Raw genomic sequence first — 22,271 nt, forward strand, 5'->3', positions numbered from 1 at the left:
TCTCAATCCGTTTGCTTGTGCCAAGAAATGAACTCAGAAGGTGACAATAAAGAAGCAATAAGGTATGCATGTTCAATTTTCATATTTTTTTGGAGAAATTTTGTCTATAGAAGTAGCTTTCTGGGCCGCAGCAATTCAGGTTTTTCTCTTTTACAAGATGTAAGTTTTGTGATTTTTTTGTTGAAGAAATCTTTGGTGTCCTAATCAATGTATATTTATACTATAACTATTTCATATTTTACGTAACCTCCTTTTTACAAACAATCTGAAGGGAAGATTTAAAATAAAATATGAATAAAAATGTAATCTTTTTATACAAGAAAGTTATAAAAAGTGCAGAAATGTTCAGAGGTGATTTGTAAACTGCATTTCATGTACTTGTTTTTTTAAAGGATAGTAACATAAATTATTTCTCTTTTTTATGTACAAGAACAACGTTTTGAGCGGAAGCTATGAATTTGTTACTTTGTTTAATTTTCGAAGGTAAAGTGTTCACTTTCTTCTCTTTGTCATTCATGTCATTGAGTTTCTGATGTTTTGTCATGAACAGGGATATTGCGAAAATGAGAAAAAATACACACATTTGCATAAACTGAGAGACAGTGAACATCACACCAGTGGCTGATTTTAAGTGTGGCTGTTATGCCTGTTAAATAAATTAATTCCAATCAAAGATCTTTCATGTTACATTTTACACCAAATCATCTGTGGAAAATTGCAGCCATAATGCTTTTTTCTCACAGGATTTCTCCTATATGAGACGTTTGCATGGGGAGTGAGAATGCCACATGAAATTCATGGTCTCAAAGGTTCCTGCCTGGTCATACCATGCTCTTTCTACTACACGTCATACCCACCCAATAGACCAGATAGAGTTGTGTGGTATCAGTGGGTCTCTAAAGGCTACCCTTTAGTTTATGATCCCTGGTATCCTTCCTACGTCATTGACAAGTTCAGAGAAAAAACATATTTATATGGTAACCCGACAAATAGAGAGTGCAGTCTTCTCATTAAAAGACTTGATCAGTCCCATCATGGAGAAAAATTATATGCGTGGATTGACCCAGAAACTGTTGGAAAAAGCACCTACAGGTTTTTTGATGTCACCTCTACGATTCTTGTGGACAGTATGTAAACACTCTTTCCTTCTAAACCAAGTTTTCAAAAATAAACCTAATACATAATAAAGACGAATGATTTTCCATAAACACTGATGTCGTGTTCTATCATTTCTACCCATGCAGCTCATCCGAAGCCGCCCACCATCAATATTTATGGAGGCGAAAGAACCGGGGACGACATGACAGTGGCATGTCACACCTACCACAGCTGTCCATACAGCAAACCAAACATCATTCTGAAGGGTTTAGAAGGATCTGATCAAATAAAGAATGACCCTATTGAAGGTGGTTTATGGAAAATCACTCTGACACGCAAAGGTGTTGTTAAAGCTGAGAGCTCAGACATTGAGTGTATTGTAAAGCATTATGGAGGCATACCAGCAAGAGCTACAAAGAACAAAAATTCGGCGTGTGAGTTAATGCATAGAGAATATGTCTAACCCTACTTATTCTGTAGATTTTAAAGAAGTGTATTCAGTTTTTACTAACGTCTTACATATTATTTCAGGTATCTATTCTAAAATAACCATTGAGCCTGATCGTGCAGATGTTGTAGAGGGCGTTGCAAAGGACTTCAATTGTACCATCAACCATTCGTGTCTAAAGGATCCTCCAAGCATCTCATGGAACTATGAGAACATGCAGGTCTCAAACAGATATAATAAACTTACACAGTTCATTTCAGCCACCTCTTCCACCATAACCTTTCTGGCCGACAAGAAAGACAAGGGGAAGAAATTGATATGCACGGCGACATTTTCTGGAAAGAACGTGCAAGCGTCTGTTGACTTACATGTACAAAGTAAGTCATTTGATAAAGTGAAATCATGGTCTGGTTTTCCATGTCTCAAAACTCATCTTGTTTTCTCTTGCTTATTATTTCAGACTATGAAACAAGACTGGTGGATCCCGAAATCAAGGACAGTATGTTTATGTTTTTTTCTTCATATTTCGCTGTGTTTTTTTATACATTTTTATACAATATTTTTACATGAATGAGAACTCTGTTTACTTTTTTTCTCCAAAAATTATGTTTTTTATAATGTTTTCATGTTTTTATTGTGTTAGTAAGCTGTATTGGTTTTGATATTATGGCTTGAATCAAAACAAACCAACTGGAACAATTGGAATGCACAATAAAAATGATTTAAATACAAATACAGTTATCTGTCTTTGGAACCAATCTCCTCATATACAAGATATGCTTGATGGTGTAAATACTGAAATAATTCTTCCAAATGCATAATAATAACGATGGTGTATATTTTTAGCTGATCGCGTGTATGAAGCAGACGTGGTTCCCAGGCTCACTGCATTACCTCGTTCCTGTGTGGTGATACCCTGCAGTTTTCAGATGCATGAGGAACTTGCCGTGCATCTTTGGGTTCGTTGGGTCTGGAAGAAAGGTTACATGTTCCACTCTGGACAGAGCAAAGTCTTGGACAACTTCAAAGGCCGCACAAAACTCCTTGGAAACTCAATTGATCAGGACTGTACAGTCGAGATTGATAACGTGCAGAACCATGACAATGGACCGTTCTGTTTTCGAGGAGAAACAGAAAAAAATGAATACTTTTTTAACAACAGCTGTGTGTTCATAGTGATGCGAGGTAAAAATATTCACATCGATGATGTTTTTGATTATGACATTTAAGCAGTAACACTTATTAATTACAAATATGTGAAGTATTTGCTCTGAACAGTCTTTGTGCCTCTTGTGCCAAACCAAAAAGCCCCAGAAAAACTTGTGATGTCACCAATCCCTGACAACATCCAGCCCGGGACAAACGTCACCATCGAATGCTCAGTCAAACACACGTGCCCCTCTCACCCCCCCAGCATCACCTGGAGCGTCCCAACTGCCCGAGAAACGGTTAAACATCAGAGCATGGGTGAAGGAGTTTGGGAAACAGTCTCGACTGTGACCTTCATCCCAACCGGATACGAAGAGGAAGATCAAATCATTTGCAATGCATTGTTTTGGGGAGATAGAACGGTGGTTAATAGTTCAACTAAACTGAGTGTTCAAAGTAAGTTTAGATTCAGATGCAGAAGATTTTTCTCAGGATATTTACTTTTGTTTTTATATGTTGGATGATCTTTGATCAGTGAATGTATTATTATTATCATCAGGATTTCAGCGTGTTGGAGTGGAGATTCTTGGGCCGTCTATCATAGTCCCCATACTTGTTTTTCTCCTCCTTTGCATTGTCTACATTGTGTACAAGAGGCGACGCAGGTAGGCATCATGACGTTGTGTGGGCACAATCATATGTTTGTGTTTATCTTGTTTTGTTTGTATTGGTTCTCATCATAATCCTTTTCATTGTAGAATGACTGAAGGAGGAGCTGTTTGGACTAACCGTGGACACGAAAATGACATCAGGCAAATACAATATGAGAAATAAGAAAATGCAATTTATTTGTGAGTTTGTTTGAATTTTATTTTTCATTCAAGGTTCAACAACGAAACATCTGGTATAAGGTCGAAACCAGAACAGAGGTATGTGTCATATTTTTTATCCTTTTCTTAAACTCATCTTTTTAAACAAGACTATTTCAGATGGATACATTATATACAAATTATATAGATTACATGTTATGTGTTTATTTGTTTCTTTGATACTGCTTATTTTCTAAACTGTGATACATCTGTTGTTTCTGAAGTTTTAAAACAGATGTGTCTTTATTTAACTTTATCCTCATAACCTCTTTTAGTGCAAGCAAACAACAGTCTTTTTTGGAAGCAACGAAATCTAGCAGATATAAAAACATCAGCACTCACAGTGTCCTTATCTCTACAGAAACATTTCTTTTTACACATATTTTGTTATCTTAACTAGTTTCACTTCTCCTTTAACCCTTTATGGACCTCTATATGCTTCAACACATGTTAAATATGAAATGAAACTTAAAATCAATACAACACTGTAAGTCTAAAAATATAGTCACTCGTAATGTGACTGAACATGTTTTTATGTGTTTGATTTTGTATTCTTTCTGTTAAGGTGTGGATTATAGCTTCTAAGTTAGAATACAAAAATATGCTTTGCCACTCACCATAGCATCCTTATCACCTAATCACCTAGCTGTATATACAGTATTAACTTATTACCTTAACTAAGGAATATTCTCAGCCGTCACATATTGTTCCCCCCCCTTCAATAGAAAAACATTTGCAGTTGAAGAATACAAACCCGAAGCGCCCAGTCAGACAAATATGGTGGTCCATTGGTTAGCTATGTAGACGCATGGATTAGAGTTGGTTGGTTTGAACCCAACCAGAACCCAACCCATCTATTTTCCACTGCTGAACATTTGGGAACCTTATCTGACATTCTCATCTTTCAGCATTATTTGACCCCTTCTTTGATGGCAAAATGTCACGCTGAACGTCTCAAAACTTGTATGTCGTGGGCTAAAAAGTCAGCAGTGTAAATTTGAGACATATATTAACTTTTTTACATTGTGGGACACAGGGGGAACGGTATGTGACAGTAAGATTATTTGCCATTACACACCGTTCCCCCCTCATATATTCGATTTTTCTCTCTGAGTGCCCAACAAGACAAATACACTTGGTCCATTGGTTCGCACTGTGGACTTCATTTTAAAACCATATTGTTTTTGATATTTCTTTGTTGTCTGATCAATGTAAATGCATCATCTTAAGTATAAAATAATCATGTAAGAAATAACAATTAAGTCTGTTTTTTATATCTCAGCATCACTCTTCTGTTTTCTTGTTGTGGTATGCATGTTAAATGTAACTTTAATAAAAATAATCTGTTCACAGGTCAAAAGATGTGTTTTCAGTGTCAGCAAACAAGCCTTTTTCTAAACCTCGTTTGCCCTCACCAAATAGGTACAGTATTGAGAATTTGAACCTAGTATCTGAAAACCTGTCATCTGTTTTATGAAAAGTGATTTAAGTACATAAAAATATGTATTTTTTCTGAATGTACTAATATGCGTTTTTATGGCACTTGCATCCTGGCATCTGGCAGATCTAATATTTATAATCATATAATATCATCAAAAATAATACCATCTAAGTGTATTTAAATAAAACATGTGTTTCAAGAACTTCATAATAACAACATTTCAACATTTTTTCTCCTGTGCATCTCAGTCAGCGAAAAAAATCTGTAAGTACAGTATATCTGATCACTTCGATTACTTCACAATGAGTAAAGACTGAAGTATGTCACAGATTGATCTGACCTATGTATCTCTGTTCTCTCCTAAAATCTTATTTAAGATTAAAGATTATGAAAATTACTGCACCAATATGGCAGATCTCAACATATATGGAAACATCGGATAAAAAGGCTCCACATCAAATCTCCAGAATGTGCTTCAGTAATTTTTTCCCAAAAAAAGATTATGTTTGGCATTTGGATCTGTCTTTGGCTTTTTCATTTATGTGTACAAATGACAATTGCAAAAACAATTAAATGTTTTACCCGACAATCATAAATAAATCAAAGTCCCTGACTAAACTAAATGTTTGAGCTGTCGTAACTGAAAATAACTTAAGAGTGAACCTAGAGCCAAAACCGAAATGAATCACAGATGACTTATTCTGGTGTGGTATCTTTACGACACTTTCTGAGTGTAAGAATCTTTTTTTTTCTGTAAGAAAAAAAACACGGTACAAATTCAATGGAGTTCCAGCACTTAATGCTTGGACTTATACAAATGGATCACACTTTTTGACAAATACATTGTCTCTATTTTCACTTAAAACACATTTCCTAAACAAACATCAAAATGCTCAAATAGAATAAAAAAAAAAAAAAAAAATTCACAGCTGAACATGTTGTTCCACATGAAGATTTCTGAAAAATGAATAATAAATAGTAAATAATAATATATACATTTTAGATGATTAAAAAAACATTGACCTCAATCTAGTTATTGTACCAGTCAAACTCTGTGAAGTCCCTGATGAAGGAAATGACACTTGGGTTCATGTATGACCTCTTTTGGTGTACTGACTTTCCTGTTTTCTGGCTTCTCTGAACCTTGGCACTAGATTTGCTGGACTCTGAATTAATCCTGACAAGTAACCTGTCAGAAATGCAGCAGGACATTCTGAATGCCCACACTGAAATCTGATGTTTGCAAGATTTCTGTGAATTTTAATATGCCAAATAAATGCAGAAATCGAAGCTGTACTGAACTCAGACACTTTACACGTATAAACCACGATAGCACTCTAACTTTAAAACTTCCAACTGCACTGTCAACGACTTGCTACTGTTTTATTACTGTTATGAATATTTTATTACTTATTACTCAAAATGCAAACGTATTAGCTAATATACATAGCCCCTCCTCTTCTGGGTTTGCGCGCTCTACGGCAAGTCCAAGGCACGTGTCATCTCAAATCCATATCCAGCTTAACCTTGTGGAAAAACAATAAATGGAAAGAAATTAAAGAAAAACCAGCTGAAAAGAAAATTATATAACTAATGCACATGGGCGCCGTAAAGGGGTGGAAGGTTAGGACGATTCTAAGGGCCCAGGCAGATATAGGGCCCAGAACAGCAGACCCCCTTTTTATTTTCCTATTTCTTTTCTCTTTTTTATACATACATTAAATGTGCTAGGGCCCCTCGTGCACTAAATGTGTATTTTGTCCGTTTTGACCATAGATTTAATATTTAAAAAACAAATAATGTATTTACTGTTTCAGTCACACCCCTCCCTCTCACAATGGTTCATTCCACCTGCCCTTTCCGAGCTACGATCGGTGCTAGTGTAGAGTCTCTTGCTTATTGGACTTACTATGATGCAGCGCAGACAGTGACACACGCAAGCATGTCACATCAGAAGTCAGGGCATCAAAAACGGAAAGAAAAGAAGGAAAGAGAAGACAGAGAACGCCAAAGTCGACAGTATGTCACACAGTTTTTCATAAAGAAAGGTAGCTTGCCCTATTCCTGTATTCCAAAACGTATTTTTGTTGCTACATGACCTGCTTTTATCTAGCTAGCCTAGCTTAGTAAAATAATTACTGATTTATGATTGCATCCAACAATAATAACATCTCTGCTGTCTCCGGGACGTTATCATGTCTCGTAGACACAGATTCAGCGGCTGCTGCACACCCACGTCCCCCATCCCCTCAGCCGAACACGGTGAGCCTGAGCGCGAAACTTCGCGAAGATTGAAGCCTCTAAAAACGTCTAATCTACTGTTTTAGCCACATGATGATAACTTTGCAAAACAAAAAGTAATCTACACGCTTCAAAAATTACAAAATCAGTTTGCCGTGCCGCGTGTTCTGTGAAGTAGCAGTGCTGCTGCTACGATCGATGCTGTCAAACTTGACGTTCTTAACATGAATAAAATGCCCCAGAAAAAAAATTATATAAAATTTAATAAAACGTGTCTGTAGTAACCATTGGCCATACGGAGTTTACAAAATAGATATTTACATTTTTCATAATAAGAAAACTAAGTTCAAGTTCATTTTATTTGTGTAGCACATTTACAACAGCCATCAGGCTGACCAAAGTGCTTTACAGGAGAAAACATTTATTATACATATACAAAAACAGACCATGCACAAATTAAACACAACCCCATTGGCTATATCATTGTAGTCAACAGCTTAAAACAACCTGAATTAAAAACTTTAAATGGCCAAATCCCAGTAGTCAATACACTAAGGAAAATAGATATGTTTTTAGCCGAGACTTAAAAACAGACAGAGAAGGGGCCGTTCTAATCTCTAGAGGAGGGCATTCCAGAGTCGAGGCCCTGCCACTGCAAAAGCACGTTCACCTCGACGTTTAAGCCTAACTCGCGGGACTACCAACAATGTCCGGTCACAGGATCGTAGGCTTCTGGATGGGATGTTTAGATGAAGAAGTTCAGAGAGGTAGACAGGGGCTATGTTGTGTAGGGATTTGAGAACTGGGTTAATGTGTTCATGTTTACGACACTTTAAAAGGAGTCTGGCCGCAGCATTTTGAACTAACTGAAGACGTGCAATTTGACGCTTAGATATACCGCAGTATATTGAATTGCAGTAATCTAAACGAGACGCAACAAAAGCGTGGACAGCCATTTCTAGAGTTTTAGGTGTGAGAAAATGTTTGATTTTGGACAGCAAGCGGAGCTGATAGAAACTGAATAGGCCAATACAAATAATATGGTGTGTGTGTGTGTGCGTGCGTGCGTGCGTGTGTGTGTGACTTATACAGATGCAGAGTCAGCTTTATTGTCTGCACCTCGTCCTCCTACCCAGTCCTCTCAGTGTCAGGTAAGGTGAACAGGGTCAGCTACCAAGGTAGTAAAAAACTAATCATGTTTTGGATTGTCAAAATTTTTTCTTGTGTTGTATAGTTATATGTTTCATATAATATTGCAATTGAGATAATAAATGTTCTCCCTTTTATGTAAACAAGTACATATTTCTATATTTTTTTCTTGTTTTTGTAGGCTTTGTACTCATCTTTAGACATTTTAACTATGCAATGTGCTAAGTATCTTTTTTTCAAGTATACAGGGCATGTTTATTGGGTTACATTTTATCTGTAAAAAATGTAGGGGGCCCAGAAATTTTGGTTTCCATAGGGCCCAGAATTTCTGGCGGCACCCCTGCTAATGCAGTATGTTCCAGGAAGCTATTTGTAAAATGTGTAATATGTCAAATTAAGTCAAGTCATGATTAGAGGTACCGTAGTTCCCCCCTCCAAAATGAAATTTCTGTCATCATTTACCAATGGTCCCGATTGACTTCTATTGTATGAAGAAAAGTCAATGTAGCCGAACGGTTTTCTGTGACTAACTTTCTTTCAAATACCTTTTTTTGTGTTTATACGATTTACACTGTCATGACACACGACTATGGAGACTCAATTGCAGGTGTATTGAATATGTATTTATTGAGACAAAACACTGGATAAGTAATCACAAGAGTTCAGGGATACGCTGGCATCCAATCCACGGGGAGATGCTCGACCCGGAAGAATCCAATCTAATCCGCAGGTGCGGAAAAGCCTCGGGGTGATGGCTTTGCTGTGGAGTCTCGGTGCAGGGAGGCGTCTCGACCCGATGAGCTCACGAAGAGAGAATCCGTGGTTGTCCACTAGGAGACAAGTGCTCGAAGGTGGTGATGTATCAGGAGCGCCAGCGGGAACTGCAGGGAGCAGAGAGCTGATGAACAGGGCAAGCAGGAATCCTAATACTGGGAGAGTGTAGACAGGATAAGGCAAGAATTGCCAAAAGCTATGGCTATGGCTAAGACAAAGACAAAGACAAAGACAAAGACAAAGACAAAGACAAAGACAAAATACTAGGACTAATGCTAGGACTAATGCTAGGACTAATGCTAGGACTAATACTACTAATACTAGGACTAATACTAATACTAGGACTAATACTAGGACTAATACTAATACTAGGACTAATACTAGGACTAATACTAGGACTAATACTAGGACTAATAATAATAATAGGCAAGAAATGCCAAAAGCTATGGCTATGGCTATGACAAAGACAAAATGCTAGGACTAATGCTAGGACTAATGCTAGGACTAATGCTAGGACTAATGCTAGGACTAATGCTAGGACTAATGCTAGGACTAATGCTAGGACTAATGCTAGGACTAATGCTAGGACTAATGCTAGGACTAATGCTAGGACTAATGCTAGGACTAATGCTAGGACTAATGCTAGGACTAATGCTAGGACTAATGCTAGGACTAATGCTAGGACTAATGCTAGGACTAATGCTAGGACTAATGCTAGGACTAATGCTAGGACTAATGCTAGGACTAATAACGCGCTAGACGCGCTAGTCTGTGGCAGTCAGTGCAGGCTATGAACAAAGCAACGGTCTGACACAAGAAGAGGGAACAAGAGGGATAAAATAGGAAAACCTAATGGAGAGCAGATGAGACAACTGGGGAAAGCGATTAACCTAATGGCCAGTGATGATCTACAGGTGGAAAGTGTGATGAGAAACCGGTGAGGGGAATGCCTGACACAAGGGCGGGGTTATGACGTAGACACTGAGCGCTATCAAAACAAACATTCGCATGCGCTCGACACAAAACAAACACACCTCCGTGTCAGACAAAGAACCGCCGTTTCCGGGGTCACGACACTATACAGTCATACAGGTTTGAAAAGTAAAGAGGGTGATTACAGAATTCTTACTATGCTTATCCGACTTTCAGTATGAATCATTGCTAGTCTAGAGGTCAGCTCGGTTGGTTTGCAATCGCAAAAAAACAATCCCCATTCCTCCATGACCAGGAAGAACATGTCAGGAAATGGCATCGAACCAAAAAGATATAGTTTACGACACAATGATAAAATTGTGACCCAAAAACTTGAATCATTTATCAGAAAAAAATGTTAAACCTGAAACCAACTAACTCTAAGATGAAACAACACATAAACATTAAATCTCTAATTAAAGAACTCAACCGTCAGGTTTCAAACTGTAATGTGAGAACATCAGGGTGACATGCCAGCAGTATGAAAATATTATTAGATGGATAGGCCTACAACAACAAAACTCATAAAATATAAACTTGTCAAACAACTCTTAAAATATATACTGTCAAACAAGTTGTAAAATGTAAACTGTCAAACAAGTCTTAAATATAAACTGTCAAACAAGATCTTAAAAAACACAGCTTACTTTGATTAACTGGTCAACGACTTGCTTGGGATAGGAGGGGACAGTCACACTTTGAGAAGATGGCAAACCTTGAGCCTCAATTCGCTCGTTTGCATGATAAAAGCCATAAAGCAAGGAAATAACACTCTTATAAGAAAATCCCACATACAACATCTATATTATCTCACAAAGTTGAAAACACACAAAATAAGTTCACAAATAGCATATAGTAAAAGCAAACAAGATGAATACACACATTTTTTGATTAGGGATTGATGAGGGGGTGTAGGTATTTAGACCCACTGAAGGAAGGGTTGGGGTAAGGATACCCCAGGTGAGGATACTCCAACAACAGTCATAAAATATAACTGTATTTCCTGTAGCTCAGCGGTAAGAGCATTGTGTTAACAACGCAAGGTTGTGGGTTCGATCCCTGGCGATTGCAAATACATATGTAAAGCTATAGGATAAACCAATGTAAGTCGCTTTGGATAAAAGTGTCTGCCAAATGCCTAAATTTAAATGTAACGGTCATCAGGGTTGACAGGCCATAAAAGTCTCTGTTTGAGTGACTGGCTGATAGAAACTTTGACAGGTGGACATAAATCAATCAACATTTTTGACACACAGTATATGATTATACTACTAACAGCCTTGGATGCATGTGATGATTAGTCAATGTTGAAACACATGCACTCCTACCATCTTCAATATTGGATGGGCATATGTGTAGCCAAGACATCTACTGTTCTAAAAACTTGAAATAAAAAAACATAATAAAAAACATTATTTTGGACGAGAGCACTGCTGATTTTATAGTCAAGGAATACAAGTATTATTGCTTAGACATTAAGTGTACCCTAATGTATTACTAGCCCACACCTACACTTTTGCACAATATTATATGTAGTAAAGTGCTGACCAATACTTATTTTTTTTCCTGAAAATGGTATTGTATTAAAATAAGTTACTAAATGTAATTGTATTGCCATAATACAGACTACAAAAATCCTCGTTTTTGGTTTGCTCTATTTCGTCCTCTCTTTTTTGTCCATTCAGTGCAACAATGTTTTTTGTATTTGTCTGACCTCGTGGATTTATTGTTTTCTTTATGTGGTTTTTCCTTTATATGCCTGATTCACCAGCTAACTCTTAACTCCTGATTCTCTGGATTCCTGTTTGTGTTGTGGCTTTACAGAGAGTGAGCTTCTGGGACCGTTGCATTGTTTGATATTTTTCCTCTCTGCCCACAACCTTGCAGTGTTATTTTCAATGGCTTTCACTGATCATTTTTGTTTCTACCGTGTGCTTGGAGTTACCTGGCTATTTTTTGGTTTGAAACCTTCTCGCCTTGTGATAATAAACTCACTTTAACGGCTTCCTGCTTTTGAGTCCTTTTGTGTTCCGTGACAGCATACGTTTTCAGTAAAGCAATGACATAATGCATGAAGCAGTGTAATGTTTATTTACAGAAAACTATAGAATAAACATTAATAAAAATACTTTAATTTGATGCAAGAAAATAAATGAATATAATTATTCTTAATAGATCTACAAGTAAACATCACATAAATCAAAGCTGTATTTCAATTTATTGTTGTAACAAATGATTCTGTATCTACAGGCGTTATACTGCCATCTCTCAGCTGACCACCGTCGACACCTTCATGATTTTAACGAGTGTGCTTATCTGTCCCTGTAACAATCAAACAAGATTCAAGTGACCTCTGTGATTTGTGCTCAATGTGCATTTAAGTGTGTATTTAGTTGCACATGTGTTAACTCGCTGTTTATTCTAAAATCTAAAATCCGCATCCTGGATAAAACAATATGTTTGGATGAGAACAGGAGATAACACATATACAAAACTGGGAATTGAAGAGAAAATATATGTATATTAAAGTTAAAAAATATATATTTCTTGTGTGGTTTCTCACTCATTTAATACACAACACATGAGTAATGAACCTTGTGGACCTGTTTTTGTGCTAGGGGGTGTGGTTGTTGGCCCCCCTATGAGCCTTTCTGTTGGTGCGTTTCCTTCTGCGAATCAAATGAGGGTGATTGATTTAAACTGAGGGAGAGGATATTTAAGAACCTGATGACCCCTGAGGGGGAAGATCTCAGTGTGGACGCTGTGTGTTGATCGAGGCCAATAGTGTCGGGGTTGCTCGAGGCCAAATGTCTGTCAACAAAACTTTCCTGTGGCTCAGTGGTTACTCAGCGCGGGACTAGAAACGCCAAGGTCATGGGTTTGATCCCAGGGGATTGCATATAGTCATCAACAAATATACAATGCAATATAAGTCGCTTTGAATAAAAGTCTGCCAAATGCATAAATGTAAATGAAGATAACTAAACAGTTGGGCTTGTTAGAGTTTAGACAGATAATTGGAGGATGTTGGTAGCGCTGGCAACTTAGTCGTGTGGTTGCGAGCATACCAGGCTCTCGGACAGCTCAGACACTGATGGACCCTTAGACACGTTATGACGTGCTGAGCAAGTTCAGTGAAACATATGGATTAGCCTGGACTGTGACTGAACGCTGGTATGATTTTGTGGCTATTTAATCCTGTATACCACTCACTTTCTGATATTATATACAGTACTTTCATTAATTATTTCTATAATAACTTTCATATATATTTGGCTGCTCCGCTTTTCTACTCCAGCTCTCACAGTATGTGGTTCCCAAACTGTCATCTGGGGGAGGGGTCTTATGGAGCGGATGCGTTTTTTTTTTCTGTGTCTTTGGTGTGTAACAAGTTGCCCATGCATGAATTAGACACATGAAATTGCTAAAATTTAAGTATCGGAAGAAAAGATGCATTCTATCAAAAAGTGAATGCTCAACCCAGACCTATTTTTATCTGACTGCAATATCTGAGGCTGCACTCGACTGTACTTCTGGGCCCACACCTCTAGGACCCTATATGGTTTTTGCGCCACCTACCAAATCAGAGTTAGGAGAGAAGCGTAATGAGTAACGAAAAAGTGCAACTAAGACAGTATTTCCAGCAATTCTAATTACTATATTTTATACAATGAAACCTTATTGTTTACAGCTGAACGTTAAGTAATTATTGTGACTTACTAATATAATAAGGAAAAAAAATTATAAACAAGAAACATAGCCTTTTCAGTCACTAGATCAACCACATTTCTATGGAGGACTACAAGAGTCTTGTGTAAAGTAATAAAGCATTTCATTGTTTAACAACTAACTCTACAATAAAAATAGACATTAATTATTTTGTTTTTAACTTCATTTTTTAATTCAAATATAAATAGGCAAAATGATAAAGTCATTTATTATTTATTGTTTTAAAGGGCAATAAAAAGCGTGATTGAAAAAAATATTAATAAATGAAATATTAGTCCATCAATAAATACTTCAAATTTAAAAGGTACTTAAAAAACAACATAAACAACGAAATAAATACATAATTTTAAAGCGCATTAATGAATTCCTTTATTAATAGTGGAATTTCAAAATCTATTTGAAAATGTGATTAAAAAAGAGGAATAAATAATTGTATTTACAAATTAAACTAGAAATACTCTGGGGCCCTGTATTGCTAAAATTTAGCTTTGGAGAGAGACATGTTACAAGCTCTCTGATTGGCTAGTTCCTTGTACGTCATGTTCAGAGGTATGTCAGATGTTGACGGAAGAGATGTGTTTCCAGACATTAAACATTAAGATTAATTTAATGACGTAAAATGGAAAAACAATGAGTAATTGACAAGGTTTGACTGGAAGAGTGTTGGAGTTCATTGTGCTGTCTAGGCCTAGAATTAATCATCCCATAGTCACAAAATCAACATAAGCTTGCCAGTCGTGCTAGAGTTAAGTTAAAAAAGAAACATTAACTTTCCAATAAAATGTTAAATGTTTTTAATGTTGAACTAATACAAACTAATTCCCATTTGACACTCACATTCTGAAAGTCGTCCATTCTACCCATTTTTTTTCATTGCCAAGGGAAAATACAAAGAAGTACAAACTTCCAATTCAATTTCGAAAAGAGTTACAATAAATTAAAAGTAAATAAAAACAAAAAAAAGTTAAACAAGGAAACATCAATGTGAGTTTCATTTGTTTGATTCATATCAACCACAAAGAATACCAGGAATATTAGGGTGCTGTCACTAATGTATTGACATTTGTTTTCTTTCTCAACTTTTTTACGCTCACTTCAGACAAAAATTACCCTTTTTATGACTTAACTGATCCTCTCCCTCAGTTGAATTCAATCACCCTCCTTTGATTCACAGAAGGAGACGCGCCAACACTGAAAAAAATGATTCTGACCCCTTGTAAATGTAACATGTTTTTTATCTGGTTAATTTCACTGATTTTGATGTGTTATTTAATCCTACTTATTTTTTATTATTAATTTTCAAATTCACTTACCTTGTTTAAAACAAGTTAATTTAATTCAATTAAAAGTAATTAGAAAAAAATACGTTTAATTCAATTTCCATGTGCAGACACATTTTGTTCTGAAGGCGCCAAGGAGACGCTATCTCATACGCTGATAGATTTGCGCAGCGCCGCATGAACATATATATTCCTAAATACGCTGATTAGCTTGTTCAGGTGTTTCATATCATACCTGTGGCTAAAATGGGAAGGCAAATTGATCTCGCGGGCCAGAGTTCAGAACCACTACACCCTCCTGATAAATGTAGTTTATATTTAGTTAATATAGTACCGTTGTATTTTGTTATTTGTATATGTTGTACTCTTAAAAATGGATGACAAAAAGCTTTTCTCCATAGTTCTCCTGTATATAAAAAAATATGTATACAGCAAAACCATAACAATTCGTGTAGCTCGGTGGTAAGAGCGCTGCGTTAGAAAAGGTTGCGGGTTCGATACCAGGGTAGGAGAGTAAATGGATACCCTTGTAAAATGGTTTGGATAAAGCATTGGAAGTAGTCTGCCAAATACCTAAATTGTAAATGTAAATTGATGTGATTGTATAATTTTAGTTTAGGGAACATAAAATAAATAAATTCTACTCAAAATAGTTTAGCTAAAATGATGAATAAAATTAATCTGATATTACTGAATTAGATTAGTAAAACCAATATATAAAATATAAGTACAATCCACTTATAAAATATAAATACTATACACTTATGAAATATAATTACACTCAACTTATATACTCAATATATCTGGGTTTAGATACATTTATTTCGTGCAACCCCTTGACATAAAAAATTAAGTAAATTCAACATAACATTTTTTTCAGTGAACAAAGTACACTGTAAAAAACAACCTATAAAATCTACTCAATAAAATTGAGGTAACAATTTGCACTCACTTTAAAGGAGTATATTCTACCCCATATTTTTGAGTAAAGAGTACCTAAATTTATAAGTTATAATTAAAATAAATTAAATTGGATAAATTTTACCTAAATATATTATACAAGTAATTACTTAATAAAATTGGGTAATGTTTACCCTTTGACAGCAGGTATTGCTCATCTACCTAATTATTATTAGTAATATATAGCCAATATAAATAATTAAATGTTACTCATTAAGAGATGGTTGAATTTACTTAAAAACGGTGAAAGGTCATTGCAATAAAAACATTTCACTGAACACTTTATTTTGTAAACACTGAAATCCTCTTACACTCAATTTCTAATAACATACTGCTTCACTTTTACAAATTACTCCTTACATTTCGAAATAAACATGGACTGCTGACACAAACATTTCATCTTTTAAACATTAAACACTAATGCAAGTGCAAAAGACCCCTTCTACATTCAAGTTGATTTACAACTATTGTTCACATTACAAATTCATGAAAATGTTCTATTTAAAAACAAACTAATGTCTTTACTGGATCTCAGAATATACATTAGAAGCAACATTTCCTATACATACAACCATAACATTTTGTCCTTTTAAACAATAAGCAACTATTATCCAATGCATTGTGGTGCTGCAGTGGTTGCAACACAAGATCTGTAATGAAAGGCAGATCACATTTACCTCTGTGGATTGACATGTTATAAGGACACAAAGATGCATTTCATTTTTTTAAATATTAAACGCTAACTAATGCAAGTACAAAAGAGCCCTTCTACATTCAAATTCAAGTGACACAGAACTATTGCAAACTCATTTAAATAAAATATAAATAGTTTTCACTGGATGTCAAAATATACATTCATAGCAATATTCTTATTCTTAACATCAATTTCAATTGAGATACAAGCAAGTCATCGTTGTAATTCTTGAACATATTGGATACTTGGATACTTTATGTTCAGTGCATATATCAACAGTATGCATGCTCTGGTTCTGATTACACACCCGCTCAAAACTTTGCTGCCTTCCATAACTATACACACATCTGCTGGGTCCTGCTTCTGAAGTTCTCCTACCTACTAAAAATAAAAACAAAATGCATGTCAATTTTCACATTAGTTGAATAAACATTATTCACATATCCTCTTATGTTGTGAGTGCTGTCTTCATTACAAATCCACAATAGTCACCACCTATATTATCTAATGCTAGACAATCAGAAAAAAAAGCAGTTTCAACAAGCTAAGGGCACAGCTTTAAACATTATATTGATGTACAGCAGTTTAATGTAAGAAACCTTTTCAAGAAATTGAACGCACTTGGGTGCAAAAGAAAGTAAGAAGATTCACATGAACAGCCGTGAATTGCTCTTAATAGGTCTTGTTCTGCAACTCGTCAGCGCCTAACTGGTGCTGATAACAAAACAGTGCTGCCATTGTGGCGTTATGCCGCAACTGCATTTATAAATGACACGGATGAATGCACCCGACATAATTTTGGCGAGAGTCTGAGGCGGCACAATTTTTTTTCCGCTGTACGAATCGCCTAACGTCACTCTCCTTAAGCACCACACATAACGTTACATTAATTAAATTAGGCCCTGTCAGCCTGTGGCGCCGAGAAAATAGGGGTATTACACAGAGTCGTAACTTTTTTAAACCCAAAGAAGAAAATAATGGTCGAGCTAACATTTAAGTTATTACAAAATTTGCTTAAATGATGATATAAAGAAGTTGAACAAAAACTTACTTGAGGCTCCACAAATCCTGTCATCGAATCTGAAGAGGATGCGTCACGTGATTCCTGATTTCCCGCCGGGGCGTTGATGCATGCGGCCTCCGCAGTGTCATAGCTAACATTTTCGGGTAAATTTTACCTTGTTTTTTTAAGTTCCCATTATTACTCATAAAAATTAGGTAGTGTAGGTAGAATGTACCTATTAATATATATTTTATTTTCTAACCAATATTTTAAGCTACATTTTAACTGATTTTAATGGGTTATATTTAACACCGTCCAGAATCGTTTTTTACAGTGTAGGCTCATGGGGACTGGCCATAAGCCAACAACCACACTCCCTAGCACAAAAACAGGTCCACAATGCTCATTACTCATGTGTTGTGAATTATATTAGTGAGAAACCACAAAAGACAGAGAAAATATATATTTTTTAACTTTAAAATAGACAGTATTGTGTATTTGTTATCTCCTGTTCTCATCTAAACCTATATTGTTTTATTCAGGGTGCTGAAAAGGGAAGGGTGAAATAATGTTTTTTATTTTATTATATAACATTTAATATAAACTATAATAAATTGTATCTTTGATCGTTGTTTCCCTATTTCTTATTGTATAAAGAAAATATATAAAACTTATTTAACTGTTCAACTTGGCCATTGTCACTTCTTAGTTTCTATTGGTCAAGGGGCAGTGCCCAGTGAAAAGGGGAAGACTTATTGAAAACTGATGAAATGGTCTAAGTCAGGACATTATGTGCTGCGGTTCTGCACACATTTGGAGTATTTGTAGGATTTGAGTCCCGTTTTCACATATGAGCAAACATTGTAATCCAGGAATGAAAGTAAAGCTGTTACTTCATCTTATTTTCCAAGGTACAGTATCCCTTTTGATTTATACATGTTTCTATTTGTTTTTGAAAATGTTTACATGTGTGTACTCATACAATATGTAGGCTACTAAACAGGTTTGGTTTTAACAGGTTTGGCTACTAAGTAAACATTTATATTAAAATAGATTCTGCTTACTATCTCCATTACAATTTAAGGAAGAGTGTGCATGTGTGTGTGTGTGTGTGCGCGTGTGTGTGCGTGTGTGCGTGTGTGCGTGTGTGCGTGCGTGTGTGCGTGTGTGTGTGTGTGTGTGTGTGCGCGCATGTTTGAAGCTGTGAAGCCGTATATGTGTTTGCTGCAGTCACTTGAAAACTTGAACAAATCTAATGAATATGGGGAGTTTTTGAGACCTGACTGTACTATGCAAACTGGAAGGAAGAAAGTAATGTTACATTAAACATTGGGTTTATGCAATTGGCATGACTAATAAAACCAAAATATAAAAGTGTCAGGTTTAACTAAAATAATATTCTCTTAACTTTTTCTAAAAGGATTTCTCCTATATGAGACGTTTGCATGGGAAGTGAGGATGCCAAAGGAAATTCATGGTCTCAAAGGTTCCTGTCTGGTTATACCATGTTCTTTCTCTTACACATCGTATCCACCCACCAACCCAAACAGAGTTGTGTGGTATCAGTGGGTCTCTGAAGGCTACCCTTTAGTTTATGATCCCGAACATCCTTCCGACGTCATTGACAAGTTCAAGGGAAACACGTTTCTATTTGGTGACCCGAAAAAAAGAGAGTGCAGTCTTCTCATTATAAACCTGGATCAGTCCCATCATGGAGAGAAATTATATGCATGGATTGACCCAGAAAGTGTTAGAAATAGCACCTACAGGTTTTTTGATGTCACCTCAACGATTCTTGTGGACAGTATGTAAACACTCTTTCCTTGTAAATCAAGTTTTCACAAATAAACTTAATACATACATAATAAAGAGGAATGATTTTCCATAAAAACTGATCGTGTTCTAACTTTTCTAAACATGCAGCTTATCCGAAGCCGCCCACCATCAATATTTATGGAGGCGAAAGAATCGGGGACGACATGATAATGGCATGTCACACCTACCACAGCTGTCCATACAGCAAACCAAAGATCATTCTCAATGGTATAGAACGATCTAATCAAACAACTACTGACCATATTGAAGATGGTCTTTGGAAAATCACTCTGACACGCAGAGGTGTTGTGAAAGCTGAGAGCTCAGACATTGAGTGTATTGTAACACATTATGGAGGCATAAGAGCAAGAGCTACAAAGAACAAAAGTTCAGCGTGTGAGTTAATGCATAGAGAATATGTCTAGCCCTACTTATTCTGAAGATTTTAAAGAGGTGTATTTGTCTCAAAACTCATCTTGATTTCTTTTGCTTATTTTTTCAGACTATGAAACAAGAATGGTGGATCCTGAAATCAAGGACAGTATGTATATTTTTTTTTTCTTAATATTTCTCCCAGCTTTATCAAATATTTATATATGAAGAGTTTGAAACTCTGTTTAATTATTTTTCCAAAAATCTTGTTTTTTATAATGCTATCATGTCTTTATTGTGTTAGTAAGCTGTATTTGTTTTGATATTGTGGCTTGAATCAAATCAAAACATCTCAGTTTGATTGATATTAATAAGATGCACGATAAAACAATTTTGAAAAAAAAAAACAGTTATCTGTTTGGAACCACACTCCTTATATACTGTATTCTTGATGGTGTAAATACTAAAATTATTTTTCTAAATGCATAATAATATCAATGGTGTATATTTTTAGCTGATCGCGTGTATGAAGCAGACGTGGTTCCCAGGCTCACTGCATTACCTCGTTCCTGTGTGGTGATACCCTGCAGTTTTCAGATGCATGAGGAACTTGCCGTGCATCTTTGGGTTCGTTGGGTCTCGAAGAAAGTTTACATGTTCCACTCTGGACAGAGCAAAGTCTTGGACAACTTCAAAGGCCGTACAAAACTCCTTGGAAACTCAATTGATCAGGACTGTACAGTCGAGATTGATAACGTGCAGAACGATGATAATGGACCGTTCTGTTTTCGAGCAGAAACAGAAAATAAGAAATACCTTTTTAACAACAGCTGTGTGTTCATTGTAATGCGAGGTAAAAGTATTCACACCGATGATGTTTTTGATTATGACATTTAAGCAGTAACACCTATTAATTACAAATATGTGAAGTATTTGCACTGAACAGTCTTTGTGTCTCTTGTGAAAACCAAAAAGCCCCAGACAAACCTGTGATGTCACCAATCCCTGACAACATCGAGCCCGGGACAAACGTCACCATCGAATGCTCAGTCAAACACACGTGCCCCTCTCACCCCCCCAGCATCACCTGGAGCGTCCTAACTGCCCGAGAAACGGTTAAACATCAGAGCATGGGTGAAGGAGTTTGGGAAACAGTCTCGACTGTGACCTTCATCCCAACCGGATACGAAGAGGAAAGTCAAATAATTTGCAATGCATCGTTTTGGGGGGATAAAACGGTGGTTAATAGTTCAACTAAACTGAGTGTTCAAAGTAAGTTTAGATTCAGATGCAAGATTTTTTCAGGATATTTACTTTTGTTTTTATATGTTGGATGATCTGTGATCAGTGAATGTATTATTATTATCATCAGGATTTCAGCGTGTTAGAGTGGAGATTCTTGGGCCGTCTATCATAGTCCCCATACTTGTTTTTCTCCTCCTTTGCATTGTCTACATTTTGTACAAGAGGCGACGCAGGTAGGCATCATGACGTTGTGTGGGCACAATCATATGTTTGTGTTTATCTTGTTTTGTTTATATTGGGTCTCATTATAAGATCTAATATTTATAATCATATAATATCATAAAAAATAATACCATCTAAGTGTATTTAAATACAATTATTGTTTAAAGAACTTCATAATAACAACATTTCTACATTTTTTCTCCTGTGCATCTCAGTCAGCGAAAAAAATCTGTAAGTACAGTATATCTGATGACTTCAATTACTTAACAATGAGTAAAGACTGAAGTATGCACAGATTGATCTGACCTATGTATCTCTGTTCTCTGTAAGATTAAGGATTATGAAAATTACTGCACAAATATGGCAGATCTCAACATATATGGAAACATCGGATAAAAAGGCTCCACATCAAATCTCCAAAATGTGCTTCAGTAATTTTTACCCAAAAAAAGATGAGTTTGGCATTTGGATCTGTCTTTGGCTTTTTCATTTATGTGTACAAATGACAATTGCAAAAACAATTTCATGTCTCAAGATGCACAGCAGACGTGTTTTTAAAGCATTTTTATTAAAGCAACTTCAATTTCCTAATGTATCTAAGATATATGTAGGTATAGCTTAAACTGAGCCTTGTCTGTGAATCCAGACCATTGTGTTTAATTCTTTTGTCTGATTTTAGGTTGAAATAACAGTAACTCTTTGTCTAGCGCTTGTTGTTATCTTTGCATAAAAGGCTTATCTTGATACATGATCACATATAACAAAAATATAAATGAAAAGCTTTTAATGCGTTCATTAATTGCAGTAGTG

At 35.9% G+C, this 22,271-nt stretch overlaps 2 protein-coding genes across 3 annotated transcripts; both read left to right on the plus strand.

The window, feature by feature from the left end:
- Positions 1 to 5,579, plus strand: LOC130428843 (uncharacterized). 2 transcript variants are annotated; one of them, XM_056757123.1, is made up of 14 exons: positions 1 to 62; positions 431 to 483; positions 744 to 1,127; positions 1,245 to 1,532; positions 1,630 to 1,923; positions 2,007 to 2,045; positions 2,393 to 2,731; positions 2,855 to 3,151; positions 3,255 to 3,360; positions 3,454 to 3,507; positions 3,580 to 3,624; positions 4,918 to 4,986; positions 5,254 to 5,269; positions 5,383 to 5,579. In XM_056757123.1, the coding sequence occupies exons 2-14, from the start codon at positions 453 to 455 to the stop codon at positions 5,446 to 5,448; spliced, it is 2,028 nt and encodes a 675-aa protein (XP_056613101.1). In that variant the 5' UTR covers positions 1 to 62; positions 431 to 452; the 3' UTR covers positions 5,449 to 5,579. The 2 variants fall into 2 exon arrangements, with proteins under 2 accessions (XP_056613101.1, XP_056613102.1); XM_056757124.1 differs by having other exon boundaries at positions 2,861 to 3,151.
- A 12,994-nt stretch (positions 5,580 to 18,573) lies between these two features.
- LOC130429093 (uncharacterized) lies at positions 18,574 to 21,929 on the plus strand. Its single transcript, XM_056757459.1, has 9 exons — positions 18,574 to 18,718; positions 19,228 to 19,611; positions 19,731 to 20,018; positions 20,125 to 20,163; positions 20,509 to 20,847; positions 20,970 to 21,266; positions 21,367 to 21,472; positions 21,677 to 21,692; positions 21,792 to 21,929. Exons 1-9 carry the CDS (start codon positions 18,658 to 18,660, stop codon positions 21,855 to 21,857), a joined length of 1,596 nt encoding a protein of 531 aa, XP_056613437.1. The 5' UTR covers positions 18,574 to 18,657; the 3' UTR covers positions 21,858 to 21,929.
- Positions 21,930 to 22,271: the final 342 nt, after the last annotated feature.

The sequence above is a fragment of the Triplophysa dalaica genome, chromosome 9 (assembly GCF_015846415.1).
Source record: "Triplophysa dalaica isolate WHDGS20190420 chromosome 9, ASM1584641v1, whole genome shotgun sequence".
Taxonomy (NCBI): Eukaryota; Metazoa; Chordata; class Actinopteri; order Cypriniformes; family Nemacheilidae; genus Triplophysa; species Triplophysa dalaica.

Bases quoted from the DNA above. Each gene is read 5' to 3' on its own strand.
- LOC130428843 (XM_056757123.1), top strand. From the start codon at position 453: ATGAATTTGTTACTTTGTTTAATTTTCGAAG. The intron at 1,128-1,244 runs GTATGTAAACAC...CTACCCATGCAG, and splicing joins CTCTACGATTCTTGTGGACA to CTCATCCGAAGCCGCCCACC. The intron at 2,046-2,392 runs GTATGTTTATGT...GTATATTTTTAG, and splicing joins GGATCCCGAAATCAAGGACA to CTGATCGCGTGTATGAAGCA.
- LOC130429093 (XM_056757459.1), top strand. From the start codon at position 18,658: ATGAGCAAACATTGTAATCCAGGAATGAAAGTAAAGCTGTTACTTCAT. The intron at 18,719-19,227 runs GTACAGTATCCC...TTTTTCTAAAAG, and splicing joins ACTTCATCTTATTTTCCAAG to GATTTCTCCTATATGAGACG. The intron at 19,612-19,730 runs GTATGTAAACAC...CTAAACATGCAG, and splicing joins CTCAACGATTCTTGTGGACA to CTTATCCGAAGCCGCCCACC.